The 12,106-nt window shown below is 40.2% G+C and overlaps 1 protein-coding gene across 1 annotated transcript in view; it reads left to right on the forward strand.

Moving 5' to 3' along the window:
• LOC307047178 (dynein axonemal heavy chain 11) overlaps positions 1-12,106 on the forward strand; it is a 43,224-nt gene that overhangs the window by 22,572 nt on the left and 8,546 nt on the right. The window contains exons 54-68 of the mRNA XM_079693944.1: positions 154-296; positions 1,289-1,450; positions 3,564-3,797; positions 3,961-4,107; positions 4,225-4,338; positions 4,429-4,572; positions 5,383-5,565; positions 5,687-5,788; positions 5,895-6,029; positions 7,273-7,446; positions 7,583-7,818; positions 8,449-8,571; positions 11,094-11,298; positions 11,440-11,604; positions 11,833-11,973. Of these exons, the coding sequence (XP_079550070.1) occupies positions 154-296; positions 1,289-1,450; positions 3,564-3,797; positions 3,961-4,107; positions 4,225-4,338; positions 4,429-4,572; positions 5,383-5,565; positions 5,687-5,788; positions 5,895-6,029; positions 7,273-7,446; positions 7,583-7,818; positions 8,449-8,571; positions 11,094-11,298; positions 11,440-11,604; positions 11,833-11,973 (2,408 nt within the window). The remainder of the gene's footprint in view (positions 1-153; positions 297-1,288; positions 1,451-3,563; positions 3,798-3,960; positions 4,108-4,224; positions 4,339-4,428; positions 4,573-5,382; positions 5,566-5,686; positions 5,789-5,894; positions 6,030-7,272; positions 7,447-7,582; positions 7,819-8,448; positions 8,572-11,093; positions 11,299-11,439; positions 11,605-11,832; positions 11,974-12,106) is intronic.

The following is a 12,106-nucleotide window of genomic DNA, read 5'->3' on the forward strand; positions in this document are numbered from 1 at the left end:
TATACTGGGTTTTAGCTGTGAGAGCACTGATTCAGATCAATTATCCACTATCAAACTTCAAAAGTATTTGAAGTCATTCTGAATGTATACATTGTATGAAGAGTAAATATCGATCAGCTCACCTTGTCAGACTATGACTGTCTTTCCTTCCAGGGGAGATTCCTGAGCTCTTCAGTGAGGAGGAGATTGAAGGCATCGTGTCGGCGGTGAGAGCTGAGGTCCGAGCCCTCGGACTGCTGGACAGTCGGGAGAACTCCTGGAGATTCTTCACCGACCGAGTTCGACTCCAGCTCACGGTCTTTCACATTTTTCTTCTAAAGAAATGGCTATTAACGAGTGATTCTAACTTTCTAATGATTCTTAAGCAGATTTTTTCATGATCATTTGTTCGATTGTATGTCATCGGTGTTCCTCAACGCATCTGTGAGCAGTTTACTGTCAACATCATTTTGTTTAAATGTTGTACTTGCAAAGTTCTGTCCCTAAAATGACAAAGACGAGAAGCAATATTCATTTTTCTACCGTTATCATTATTCAATTCTGTCCAACAAGGACTTTGAAGTGTTTCTGAGACAAAAAGCGGTAGAAAACCTTTTTGCGGTTAATTTCCACACGACAGAAACAGCTTTGTACTAATAAAGCCTGCAGAAGCCCCTTTATCGATTCACTTTGTAATTGAAGAAATGGGTATTTTTCAATTGACTTGAATATATACAATATTCTTTGTGGGGAAACATCTCAGAATACTCCTTATTGACGTAGCTTCAGCTAGGCTGTTGGCTGTTTCTTTTCCCCCAGCGATAATAATTCAGATCCTGTTAGCTGAAGTGCAAGACATATTAAATGACCAAAATCAAATCAGATCAATGTTGTGCTAGATGATTTTGATAGCACTTGAATGTGCCTTCACAGCTGACATTAACCACAGGAAATCAATACAAATCTTGCACATGCTCTAGCGTGTTGAAGCTACAAAATTAAAAGCACAGCTGCTGTGCAGTGTTATTAAATATGTTTGACGGTCTCAGAACACACAGCCAGTCTCTGCGCCAGGGCCTCTGGTAGCGTCACCGTCTGCTCCAGCCAACTGGGAATGTGGCTGCCTGTCCGCATGCCAAGACAACCAAAGTGGGGGGACAGAAGGCTGCCAGTGATGGGTTTCCTTTTTGGATGCTTCTGTGATATCTATGAACTGTGTTGATTTTCCTACTTGGCTATATATCTTGTCATTCACCTTGTGGAGTTCTGTGTGGTTGACTCTGTCTCCTTGCTTACTGTTTCCTTGTAGGTGGTGCTGTGTTTGTCTCCTGTGGGCAGTGCCCTCCGTGTAAGGGCCCGTCGATTCCCTGCTCTCGTCCAATGCACCACCATTGACTGGTTCCACCCTTGGACCTCAGAAGCGCTGCAGTCCGTCAGCTACAGATTCATCCAAGAGATCGAAGGCATTGAGGTCAGGCCTTTGAGTTCTCAAGTTCTTTATCTCAACATATCTCTCATTGTAATATTCAAAGTCTGAATGCAATTATTATTTAGTGGCTCCCTGCTTTCCCTTCTTTGATTCTACTTGTAAACTAACTTGTAATATATATATATATATATATATATATATATATATATATATATATATATATATTACATTATTGCAAATACAAAATATTATTATATTGATGATTTACAGGTGCAACCCTACTCCATACAGAGAGAGCTTTTCGCAAGATCTCGTTAATTCAGAAAAACAAGCAGATTTTTTTTGCAGAAAAACGTTTCTCCAATTCCAAGACACATATTGTTAATTAAGAAAAAGAAGGCAAATATTACGTTCTCAAAGCAATGCTTCCGTAGCCGTGTACCCCTTTTTTTGCAGACCGAGTTAGACTTTAATGAACACCTTCTAATTACTACAGTGCAGCTGGATTAACTTTTCCATAGATCCCTCATCATTAACTCTCTGCTGAGGTACTGACAAATTGCCAAACACATGCCTGGAGACTCACAGTGAGTGCAGGCATATCATTGTTTTCCATCATAGCAGTGGAACGATCACAACCCACGATCATTTATGTTAATGAGAGAAGAGTGATTAGTCCCATAACGACCCTCTAAGGAGGCACAGCTGTCACAACCAGGAAGTGTCATCTCATATGTGAACATGTGCCAGACTAGTGTGTGTACATCTGTCTGTGTGTGGAGGCTCCAAGCTGTACTGCCTGAGAAGTTGTGGTATTATTCGAGCACTTGTACATAAGCAATAGTATTAAACGCAGCTACAGTACTAAGTTTGAGCTGTAGTTGTAGCAGCTGTAGTAGATGAGTACTAATGAGGGTAGTTCTTAAAGCTACAATTATTCATCTTTTTGTTGATCCAGAGTTAATACATCTGCTTTTTTAAATTATTTGATAGCTTTTACCATTATAGATTTTTTTTAAAGGTATTTTAAAGGAAAGAGATAGTAAATGTATTTTTGCTTACATTCTTTTTTTTTTTTTTTAAATACACATACAGTGTATGTATATATATATATATATATATAAATTATTGTCAACTGAACATAATCGTGTTTATTTGCATGTTTGGTCATTAAAAACAAGATATATAGCAAAATTACCTTTGGGCAATTTTCCCCATTTTCTGACATGTTATAGCAATTCATTAAGACGTTAATCAATAAAATACTTAATACAAATATATATTTGTTTGTGGCAGCTGTAGTAAAGTTATAGTTATAACAATTTATAATCAAAGGGGGACTTGTATACTTAATAATCTTCTTGTGTCTGCAGAAAGGAGTTTGTGTTATTTTTAGTTCATGTGCATTAATATATAATACATTTTGAAAAGTTGAAACAAATCAATATGTCATATTAATGTATATTTAAGTCTTTAATGATTGTTTATCTTCCTAAAGAGGCTGGGAAACAAGAAATGATCATTTATTTAAAGTTAGAAATCACAACCCACTAATAGTTACAGGCTACTAATGAATGAGAACTTATTTCGCATCTCAACTGAACCTAGCATGCTTTGTCAAAAAGCATTATGTCAAATCTTAATTAATAATGATTTTTTTCCCCCTACTGGCTCCATGATCATTAACAATGGCTTTTTGTGAGTTATGGTTAGGTTTGATCCTTGCATTGTCTGCTCATTTGTTTTTGCTTTAATTGATCTCTAACTGTATGATTAATAGAGGCTTTGTGTCATTGAGCACCACATGATGAATACCTAGTTGAAATGTAGTCCAACAGCCGCTGTAGACGGTGTTTAGAAAGTTGTAGAATATCAGAGATAATGTAAACGTTGCACATGTTTTACAAGCTGCATGTCAGTGGTCTAAACACATTATTTTCACAGTGGTTTCAAAGCCTAATCATTCCTGCTAGCTGCACCTAAATTTCAGATTGAGTAACTCAGGGCCGGCCAAGTAAGATGGCAAAACTTGGAGATGAATTCAACATTTATGAAGATAATATTTCACTCCCCATCAGGTTGGGGGTGTTAAACTCCACTCAATTCAGCTCACCCTGTTCTCCCCTCGCCCCCCCCTGTCTGCTTATTTTTACAGCCTGCCGTCCAGGAATCCATCAGTCTTTTCATGGCCTACGTTCACACCAGTGTCAACCAGGCAAGTGAAAAATACCAGCGCAATGAGAAGAGGTACAATTACACCACCCCCAAGAGCTTTCTCCAGCAAATCACTCTGTACAGAAACCTTCTGGAGAAGAGCCGAGCTCAGCTCCAGCACAAGATGAACCGACTTGACAGCGGCCTTCAAAAGCTCCAAACCACTGCCGCTCAGGTAAACGTCTTTATTATAAACTGTAGGGAGTCAAATGGTGGGTTTCAGGTAGAAGGTAACGTCATAACATTTGGAATAGTACCATTATTAGATATTTTATTCCCACAGTGGGGGTTTTGCCTTGACATTAAGGATATTACACAAGCCCTTTTCTCTCTTTTAGGTCGATGATCTTAAAGCTAAACTGGCATCCCAAGAAGCGGAGCTGACCTGTAAAAACCAGAACATCGAGGCTCTCATCACAAAGATCGGACTTCAGACTGAGAAGGTTAGCAGCAAGAGAGAGGCTGCAGATATCGAGGCACAAAAGGTTTGAAATCCTATGAATCATTTCTTTTTATTCCCCTTTGGCACGACACTCTCCCTACCATACCATTCCCTACATGCTCTTTTTCTGATGCTCTTCATCATGGTCGCTTTTGCACAGGTTGCTGTCATAAAGGCAGAAGTCTTAGTCAAACAGAAGGACTGTGAAAGTGACCTAGCCAAGGCAGAGCCATCTTTAGCAGCTGCAACAGAAGCACTGGACACCCTCAACAAGGTGCTTCATTTTATCAACAAAAACACTAAAACCCTTTCAAATCTTCAGTCGTCCTAAAGACAATATATTTTGTGTGTGATGATTTTGTAGGTGAATCTTACTGAGCTGAAGGCCTTTCCAAACCCCCCAGCAGCAGTGATCAACGTGGCAGCAGCTGTGATGGTGCTGCTCGCTCCCCGCGGTCGGGTGCCAAAGGATCGGAGCTGGAAGGCGGCGCGGGCCTTCATGGGCAAGGTTAAGCTGTCATCATGTCAATCACATCTGCCTGATTAATGCCAATCTAATTTGTGTGTGGGCCTTGACCCTGGCCCTGCCCGGCTCTCCGATGCACACATTACAGCTCAATGGCTTTATGAATATGCTCGCTCAGTAGGGGAGCAAGTGTGTCGGCCCCACTCGCAACCTCTCGCTGCTATTAATGCAAGTGTGGCTGTAAGAATGATTATTTGGTTTTTAAAAGCCTGTAGGATTATGCATGAATATGAGATCTTTATTTCTTTCCAAAAGCAGTTATATTGTCATTTTAGACCCAGTAGACCTTTTATGTATTTGGTTATCTGAAATGTTTCATTGGTAGAAAATGCATGTGCATCTGATACATGCCTTTTTATTATTTAATTGTCACTTAACTGTAGATCCTTAAAAGTGGCTGTAGGTGGGAAAAGATGAAGACAAAGTCATATAAAGATACAGGTTTTTTAAATAAAAACTCAAATGCATTCAGTGTTCGACCACTATGCTTTTCCATTATGATGATCTGCAGTCTGCCTTCCTCCAATACCCCTGCCAAGTATTAGTCTATACCAACTGTATTCAGCATTATCTCATTACAAAAGAGATTATATCATTTGTTTGCAGTTTAATGGAGAACACAAACAAATGATAAACCATATTTGATATGTCAAATCTTTTGTATGTGTCTCACTTTCTGGTTTTAGTAATAAGTCAGATCTTTGTTACAGGATCTCATTATAGACTGCTGCCAGTGCAAAACACTGGTGCTAGTATTCATGTGTCCCCTGTATCTTTGTTAACGTCTGTCAGGTGGATGATTTCCTTCAGGCCCTGACGTCGTATGACAAGGAGCACGTCCCAGAGGTCTGTTTGACTGTGGTAAAAAAGGAATATCTGAAAAATCCACAGTTCCACCCTGATCTGGTTCGGACTAAATCTACAGCTGCAGCCGGTCTCTGTGCCTGGGCTCTAAACATTGTCCGATACTACGAGGTGAGGAAATGCCTTCAGATAAGTTTTAGTTACAATAAATGTTATATTTGTTGTTTATATTCCGCAAGAAGGTTTTTTTATCCTTGTAGAACCTTTGTAAAGTACGCCTCTTTTTTTGCAGATTTATTGTGAGATCATTCCTAAGAGGCATGCATTATCACAAGCTAATGCAGAACTAGAAACAGCTACAGCCAAAATGTTAGCAGTTCAAAATAAATTGGTGGTGAGTGCACTCAATGTTATAATTAAACTCAATTAAGACATCCTAAAAGCTCGATTTTTTTCTAATGCTGTCTAATTTCCATGGCTTCCTTTGGTTTGTTTCTCAGGATCTTGATGCAACCCTACAGAGCCTCACAGCTCAGGTTGAAGAAGCTACAGCTGAGAAACTCAGTTGTCAGGAGGAGGTGAAACGCACCAACCAGACCATAGAGCTGGCCAACCGACTGGTCAAGGGCTTAGAGGTAAACAAGGAGAGATAGAGGAGTGTGTTGGTGTCATTGGGGCAGACCTGGCATGAAGTAAACTGTCAATTAGCCGGAGGCATGCATGGAAAGGCGCTGGTAATGGAATTGCATCAGTAATCTGGACTAGAAAGTTGTTATATCCTGGCAAGCTAGTCCGATGGTTGTGTGAGTACTTCAGGCGGAGGGAGATTTAACAGCTCCGCCAGCAGCAAACTGGGGACTTGTGAGACAGGTAGAGAGGGCTGGACCACAGACAACGCATGGCTGAACTGGGCAACCGGCTGTCTGAATGCTTTCCAAACAGAAAGGGAGAGAGGTGGCAAGAGGGCTACACTAACACTGCTCTCAGTCAACGCAGTAGAGAGTAGAGTATGTACAGAATGTGTGTGTACTGGGTCACTTTTAGAATGGATGGATTTTATTTGTAATATTAATTAATTCTCAATTATTATTTTTTTAATAATAGTTGTATAATCTGAATATATTAATGTTATTGCTGCTTATCTGTTGAATATTCTATTCAACTTTTTGCATTTCTATGCGTGCCTTTTTCAGGTTACAGTATTTATTATCTTTATGGATGCTAAAATGAAATAAAAGAGGGCCATTTGTACATTTCCTCATGCCAGAAAATAAATGCGGTTTGCATGGAACAGCTTGGCTTTTAAGCATATCAAGATAAATGTTTAGTCTTTATGGCATTGACCTGGAAGCAATAGTGTTCAGACTAATAAATCAGGCCGTCTATATTTAATCGTTAACTTACCTCAAAGCCTCAACAGCTGTTGGAAATTAACAATGTCTCACCCCAGACTGAGTGATATTACAGGCAATCCATAAGGCATTAGAGTAAAATTATAGTGATTTTTAACTGTCTGAACATTTATTATGTGACATATTCCAGATCCACAGCCCCTTGTAAGAAAATGCCATGCATGATTTATTGTTGTAGTAGTGTCACAGTCACAGTATTGAAGGTTTAAATGAATGCTAAATTGATGCAGAGTGGGTCTACAGCCAAACTTCCAAAGCTATTTTAAGAGAATTACCGTTGTATGCTTTACTGCTTCCATCTTCTTAATCTGTGCAATAAATGCAGTAATAAATGAAGTACATTTCCCTGCAGTGGAGATTCTCCTTCAGTTCTACGGTTCATTCTGTCTCCAAATGGGCTAGTTGTTCTTATTGTCCCTTTTTCTGTGATGATATGATATTAAACCCAGATTCCTCTGTCTTCCAGTCAGAGAAGGAGCGCTGGTCCCAGGCAATTGTTGAGTACGAAAAGCAACAGAGAACTCTGTGTGGCGATGTCCTCATCACTTCAGCATTCGTCTCTTACATGGGTTACTTCACGAGACAGTATCGCGTGGAGCTTCTAAACAACGCATGGATCCCTTTCCTCCATTCTCAGAAAGTAAGGCTAACGCTTATTCAACAGACTTTGTGTTTGGAGAGTCAAATCTTTCTCTCCATAAACATCCACCGCAGAATCTGTGTACTAGTGCCAAAGCTCCAACTAGAGTGAAATCATGGCTGGCTTTCTGTTCCAGGTCTCTGTGCCCCTGACAGACGGCTTGGATCCAATCCTCATGCTTACAGATGATGCCACTGTGGCTGCCTGGCATAACCAGGGCCTGCCAAACGATAGGATGTCCACCGAGAACGCTTCCATCCTGACCACCAGTGAGCGTTGGCCGCTCATCATCGACCCGCAGCAGCAGGGCATCAAGTGGATCAGAAACCGGCTAGGGTCAGAGCTGAGGGTGGTGCAGCATGGACAGAAGGGGTGAGAAGAGGATGTCATCTGATGGCAGTTCATATCGCCAGAACATTGCAGTTTTTCCACGTTTTTAATGTATACGTTTGTTGTTGTTTCTGTTTTATTTTATTAGGAGCACATGATAACAAAGGCCCTACGTAGCTGTGTACGTAACCGGATGTAGGATAACCTAGAAGAGAGTCAGGACATGTTTTAGGCATTTGATAGCTATGTGACAACGATTAACATGATGATTCAGCCTCTATGGAAGTAGACATATGACTGTCATGTTTATTGCTTACGTGGGCCTTTGCTAATCTGAACTAAACATTGTATACTGCTTTGAACCGGTATACATGCATCTTGTGACTGAATAACACCCTGTCTTGTGTATAAACCATGTGAAGGACACTGTTCTGGGAACGAGTTGTCCCATATGCTCTGTATGTGATGACTACATCCGTTCTTGCAAAGATGATAAATGTTCCTGATTATTCAAACTCAAGCCGGTGACGAGTGATATTTTTCTAACAGAGGCTAAACCCTCTCTGTCTAACAAAATCTACATGGACTGCTAAAATATGGTAGCATAGAAACACGAATGTCCTTCCATCTGTGTTTCATCCCTTTTATTCCGTTTCCTGCCTTGCTCCCTAGGTATCTAGATGTGATTGAACAAGCCCTTGCCTGTGGTGAAACAGTTCTGTTAGAGAATCTGCCAGAGAAGGTAGACCCAGTCCTGGAGCCTCTGCTGGGGAGAAACACTATTAAGAGAGGAAGGTCAGTACTAAAACATTACATTTACTTTGTACTTTATGGATTAAAACAAAGCATTAATCCAGCTCATCAATAGTAAAAGCTTTGTTTTGTTAGGTTAGTACTGAAAAATGACATTGTTGTACTTCATGGATTAAAATGAAAACGTATATTATGCATTAATCAACCCCACCCAAGGGGCTGTTGCACACACGTTTTAATCAATGTGCAGTATTTGTATCCCTGTTTATCCGCGAGTCAATATGCCCACAACTCGTCCCCATGTCTCTGTGGTGTTGGACAATAGGAGCAGATTTGCCAGATGGTTGAGTCTCACTGAGCTTTGAAACACCAGTAAGACATGACTGAACGCATTATTATTGCCCACTCTTTAGATTATTAATGAATTTGCAGCGCGTGTTCTGAATCCCTGAGGCCAGCATATTGATTGGCCCCTCAAGACGGGTGATAGATGTATATTTGTGTGTTCATATTCTTTAGGTGTGATGAATATTAAACAGCTGGGCCTCAGTGTAAAAGCTGAATTGAGGACAGTCATGGTTATGTATAAGGACTCCTGTCTCCTACAAAAAGATGGCCTGCTACACACTAAATTCAGGGGTCCTCCATCATTATGGCAAACTCAATTCAGCTTCAATCAATTCATAATGTCCATTTGCCGGTATTTATTCAGAAACAGGAACATAACTGATTCTATTTAACCTCCACTAAGATGCATCTTGATTATTTTTGACTTATTTTAAGTAGTCAGGTCTTATATGGGTATTGTATTTAATTATGAACAAGACATTATCAGTAATGCTACTATCCTTAAATGATTTAGCTTTTATACATGCTAACCACACTAGCACTGGTTTGAAACAGCCTGTATTTGGTAAATCCATCTGCTGTCAAACCTGATTTTCCAACATGAGTACTGCTACCCACTTTATCCACTTCACGGTGCCACCAAAATAGCTGCTCTGTAATTATCTTTGCACAGTTACCAATTACCTTATAACACACAAAACCCAGCAAATGTCCTTAAAGAGACAAACAGCAGCAGTATAAATAGAAAATACCACATATTGACATTCTGCTTTGACTCTCACCTCAAAAATGTTTACATCTTTCTTGCTCTGATCTATGCATGACCATGAATATTGAATCTCTTGGCACACGGTCATTGAACTTCTTCTGAAATCCTGTCTGTCCAGACGTAACAATTCATCATAGTAAATCTGATTATAAGTTTATCCCCTGTAGATGACCCGCACACTTGTTTCTGTCGATGATTAATACAACCTGCGCGGGCAGCCATGATGGATCTGGTGGGGATCCACAGCTGAAGTTCATTAATAATTGGAATGTTGTAGAGTGTGAAGTAATGAATACTAATTATTCCTTTCATGGCTGACGGAAGACTACAAGCCAATCCATCAGCAAGGACTTTAATTTGGTGGAGTAATGGTTCTATCAATAGTACATTAATTCTGGCTTGTGAAGATATAGAGTTGAACCAGACCCAGGCCATGAGGAACCTGTGTTGTAAAATTGGGGCCTTGCCTGACATCCAAGGGGTAATTAGAGAAAAATGAGAAGCCACCAAGTTCGTCAAGCCATCGCTAATTTAATTGAAATGCAGGAAGAGATAAATATTGGCCGCTGTGGTGATAATCTTTCTTAATTCTTCATGAGTATTTGTCTACAGTGTGAGTGACATTCGGAGCGGGAGTGAAGTTCTTTCCTCTGCTGAGGTTGTTATGCATGAAAAGTGAGAGTTCAATAGGCTAAGATAGTCAAGACAAAATAGAGTGTTTGCACTGCCGCCGTACAAATAATCTACTGGTTCATAATCATCATAGTCATTATCATTTAATCACAATTGAAATCCCCTGCACTGTCTTTTAAAGGAAAGCCCTGGTGATGTTTCTAATCATCTAGACTAGATCCCATCATCATTAATGTTTCCCTTTCTTAAAGTCTACTGCTGGGAATACACAACAAACCAAGGCAAATATAACTCTGCTGCCGTTTTTGCTGTTCCATTTTTTTCTACTGTAGTTAAAGAGAAAAATAACTATGTTTCCAGCAAAGTGGTGTTTGATCCGTAAACAACAACTCTAAACATGAAAGATCACTATTATCCTTTGGATTAGTCGTTTTTAGTCAATCTATTGACTAACTTTTTTGGAAGCTTTTTATCTATTGGCTCATCGTCATGAAGATTGGTCGTAAACCAGTAGCTGTTAGATTTCTACCTTCTGGGACTTCTTGTTTATGCTGCAATAAAAGTCAGGCATGGATTCATATTGTGCTTATTTTGAATATGACAAAAAAGCTAAGTCTGTAGATCCACATTTGTATTAGTATACAATAAAGTAAAGTTGCATTTTCCACGTTTTAAAGTACTTCAACAGATTCATAAAATAAATAATGAGATGTACTTTCTGTTAATCATTGAAAGTTTCACCCGTAGCCTTTCCTTACGTTTTGATTGGCTTTCAGCTATATATATTTTGTAAGTGTATCCTTCTGTTATCCAGGTATATTCGTATTGGCGGCAAGGAGTGTGAATACAACAGCAACTTCCTACTCATCCTCCACACCAAGTTGGCCAATCCCCATTTCCCCCCTGAGCTGCAGGCCCAGACCACCCTCATCGACTTCACAGTGACTCCTGTGGGCCTGGAGGAGCAGCTGCTGGGACAGGTGGTGTCCCGCGAGAGGCCCGACCTGGAGGCCTTAAAGGTAAATCCATTGGTATTTGATGAACTATATAGACTGCTAAACCTGTGGTTAGGACTTTTATCGATGATATGATTACATTGAAAACATCAGTTCATAATAGCAAATGGAAAAGTCTAAATTGTTTTGTGTACGGTTCCTAAGATGGAGCTAACCAGCCAGCAGAACCACTTTAAGATTGAACTCAAGAGGTTGGAGGACGACCTGTTGAGTCGCCTCTCTGCAGCCCACGGTAATTTCCTCGGTGATATTTCTCTGGTGGAGCAACTCGAGAACGCCAAAAGCACAGCCGCTCACATTCAGCACAAGGTGAGGTTATTACACCAACAGGGTCCCCTTTTTAGTTTTGCAACGGTAGCCAAGTGCATGTTCTGTTGTTTTTTTGTCACTCAAGTGTTTTTGAATGTCACACAACGGCAAGCTCCTCATTTTATTGCATTAAACGCAAATGGTGTGAGTTGGGAACGTGTGTAATGAGAGGGATTTGGAGCATGACTGCGAGCCTAATAGCTCATTTTGTGCAATTGGAACACACAGGTGGTGGAGGCCAGAGAGAACGAGACAAAGATCAACGAGGCTCGAGAACTTTACCGCCCAGCAGCTGAGAGAGCCTCACTCCTCTTCTTCATCATCAATGACCTCAGCAAGATTAACCCCATGTACCAGTTTTCTCTCAAGGTGAAACCCTAACCCCTGAATCCTCTCAGGGGACGCATCGTTTTTGAACAGTCCTTTCTGACCAATTTTCTATTAAATGGGTTCATTTTTCTTGATGATTAAGATTTAAGGCATAGCCCTGTCTGTAAAATGT

The sequence above is a fragment of the Notothenia rossii genome, assembly GCF_949606895.1.
Source record: "Notothenia rossii genome assembly, chromosome: 7".
Taxonomy (NCBI): Eukaryota; Metazoa; Chordata; class Actinopteri; order Perciformes; family Nototheniidae; genus Notothenia; species Notothenia rossii.